This window comes from Cariama cristata, unplaced genomic scaffold (genome assembly GCF_000690535.1).
Source record: "Cariama cristata isolate BGI_N322 unplaced genomic scaffold, ASM69053v1 scaffold37143, whole genome shotgun sequence".
NCBI classification, from domain to species: domain Eukaryota; kingdom Metazoa; phylum Chordata; class Aves; order Cariamiformes; family Cariamidae; genus Cariama; species Cariama cristata.
The window spans coordinates 1-2,522 of record NW_009609595.1 but is presented as its reverse complement, the minus strand read 5'-3'; the positions used below and the strand labels follow the sequence as shown (position 1 = coordinate 2,522).

At 62.5% G+C, this 2,522-nt stretch overlaps 1 protein-coding gene across 1 annotated transcript; it reads left to right on the top strand.

Moving 5' to 3' along the window:
* Nucleotides 1-215: 215 nt before the first annotated feature.
* On the top strand, nt 216-2,490 carry RELB (v-rel avian reticuloendotheliosis viral oncogene homolog B; the record flags this gene model as incomplete). Its single annotated transcript, XM_009697586.1, has 6 exons — nt 216-307; nt 437-568; nt 949-1,053; nt 1,523-1,738; nt 2,193-2,261; nt 2,417-2,490. Coding segments are annotated over 6 exons (688 nt in total), but the record flags the coding sequence as incomplete, so codon positions are not given.
* Between the last annotated feature and the right edge of the window lie 32 nt (nt 2,491-2,522).

The following is a 2,522-nucleotide window of genomic DNA, read 5'->3' as shown; positions in this document are numbered from 1 at the left end:
TCTCGCAACTGGCAGGTAGCTGCACTGGGCTGGGGCAAAGACCTTGCACTGGGATGTCAGCATTGGCTCTTGCTGAAGCTGGTGCTGGCAGGACAAGGGCTGTTTTTTTGGGATGTTCCCTGGGCAGCAGGAGACTGAGAGGGGCAGAACACCTGGGTCCCCTGGGGTTTTGGATGGGAGGAGCCACCTCCCTAGCACCTCTCTGCTCCCCGCAGCTTTAGCAACCTGGGTATCCAGTGTGTGAAGAAGAAGGAGATCGAGGCAGCGATAGAGAAGAAGCTGCAGTTGGGCATCGACCCCTTCAAAGGTGGGGGAGGCTCAAGCAGAGCCATTCCTGGGGGGCAACACCCTATCACTGCAGGGAATCTGGATCTCATGGGGATGTCCCCAGCCTCACCCCGTGGAGCTGCTGACCATCCTCTCTCCTCTCCTGCAGCCGGTTCCCTCAAGAACCATCAGGAGGTGGACATGAACGTGGTGAGGATCTGCTTCCAGGCCTCCTACAAGGACAGCTCCGGGCAGACACGGCACCTCAGCCCTGTGCTTTCGGAGCCCATCTTCGACAAGAGTACGTGGTCATGGGGAGGATATCATGTCCCCAGTGGGGCCATCAGACTCCCAGAACCCTCTCTGCTCTGGAGTGGGACAGGTGGTGAGGCTGTGCCAGCCAGTTACTTGCTGAGGCCCAGCTCAGGGTGCAGGGTTTGGCCAGGGCTGGTCCCATGGGGCCGAAGGGTATTTGTCCCTCGTGCCTGTGGTGGGATGGTCACCAGTGTCCCACAGAGCTGGTACCCTGTGTGAGGGCTGGTCTGGAAGAGATGGTGCCGATGGGAAAGTCCCTGGTGCCCGAGCCCAGTCTTGGTGTCCCATCCTTGTCCTGGTGCAATGCCCAGGTGGTTTGGGAGCCACCTTGCCGGCTCACAGCCTGAGCCATGATGCTGCCCGCAGAGTCCACCAACACCTCAGAGCTGCGGATCTGCCGGATGAACAAGGAGAGCGGTCCCTGCACAGGTGGCGAGGAGCTCTACCTGCTCTGCGACAAGGTCCAGAAAGGTACCAGGGGCAAGCTGGGAGTCCTGCAACTCTGAGTGCATCTTTGGGGGTCAAATTACCTGCCCGGGAAGCCAGGATGGGGGTGAAGGAGGATGATGAGTGCTGGAGCTGCTGGAAGGTTTTGGGAGTGGGTCCAAATAGGGTTGGGAGCTGGCAGCTGCCACCTCCCTCGGGCTGCTAAAGATCTCTGGGTGTTGACAGGGTAACTGCAAGTGCTGGAGGGGGGACCAAGAGGGTCTTGCAGCCTCCCAGCCCTTCTGCTGTAGGGGAAGGGGCCCTGGCCTGGAGCGGGAGGACCCCAAGCCATGATGAAGCGATCTTGGGTGCTTGTGAGAGGTGTAGAAGGCAGGAAGGGGTGACCTGGGTGCCGGAGAGGGGACCTCAGGGTGCTGGAGGGAGGACCCCAAGTGTCAGTAGGCAACTTTGAGGGCTGAAGGGGTGGCTTCGCTGACCCCCTCAATCCCTGCAGAGGACATCGCGGTGGTTTTCCGGAAGGAGACGTGGGAAGCACGGGCAGACTTCTCGCAGGCCGACGTGCACCGCCAGGTTGCCATTGTCTTCAAGACGCCTCCCTACCAACACCTGGAGCTGGCTGAGCCCGTGGAGGTGGAGGTCTTCCTGCAGCGGCTCACTGACAGTGTCTGCAGCGAGTCCTTCCGCTTCACCTACTTGCCCAAGGACCACGGTACCTGCATGGCCACGTGCCTTGAGAGGGAGACACTGGCCCCCAAGATGGGGACAGGACCCCTGGGGTTGGGATGTGGCCAACAGGATGAGGACAGCCCACCTGGGATGGGGACGGGCCACTCAGAACGGGATGAGAAGGACTGGGGACACCCCGTTGTGATGTTGATTGTAGCCCATGGGACTGGGGACAGGCCCCCAGTACAGGGACAAGGCTTTGGGGATAGGACCCCCGGGGTTGAGGTGTGGCCGACGGGATGGGGACAGCCAACCTGGGATGGGGGCAAGGCCTATGGGAGGGGGGCGTGGGGTGGAAGCAGACTGCTTGGGACAGGGAGGAGGTCTGTGGGATGGGGACAGGTCTCTCCAGGCTGGGGACAGGGCTGACAGGGTGAGACCCCACGATGGGGGGGACACCCTGGTGCTCACGGCCCCCCCACGGCTCCTCCCTGCAGACGCCTACGGGGTGAATGTGAAGCGGAAGCGGGGGATGCCTGATGTCCTGGAGGAGCTCTCGGGCTCAGGTGGGTGCTGGCAGGGACCCCCACTCCATGGAGGGGAAAAGGCTTCACAGGGGGGCACCCCAGCATCAGAGTCCCCCCCCTTCCCAGGCCAAGGTGTGGGGTAGCTCCATGCCGTGATGCTCCCCTCACCTCACGCTCCTTCCCCGGCACCGCAGATCCATACGGGATCGAAGCCAAGAGGAGGAAGAAGCCGCCAGGATACATGGATCACTTCGCACCGCTGCCGGCGGCAGGGGGGGCCCCGGGGGGGGGGACGGGGGG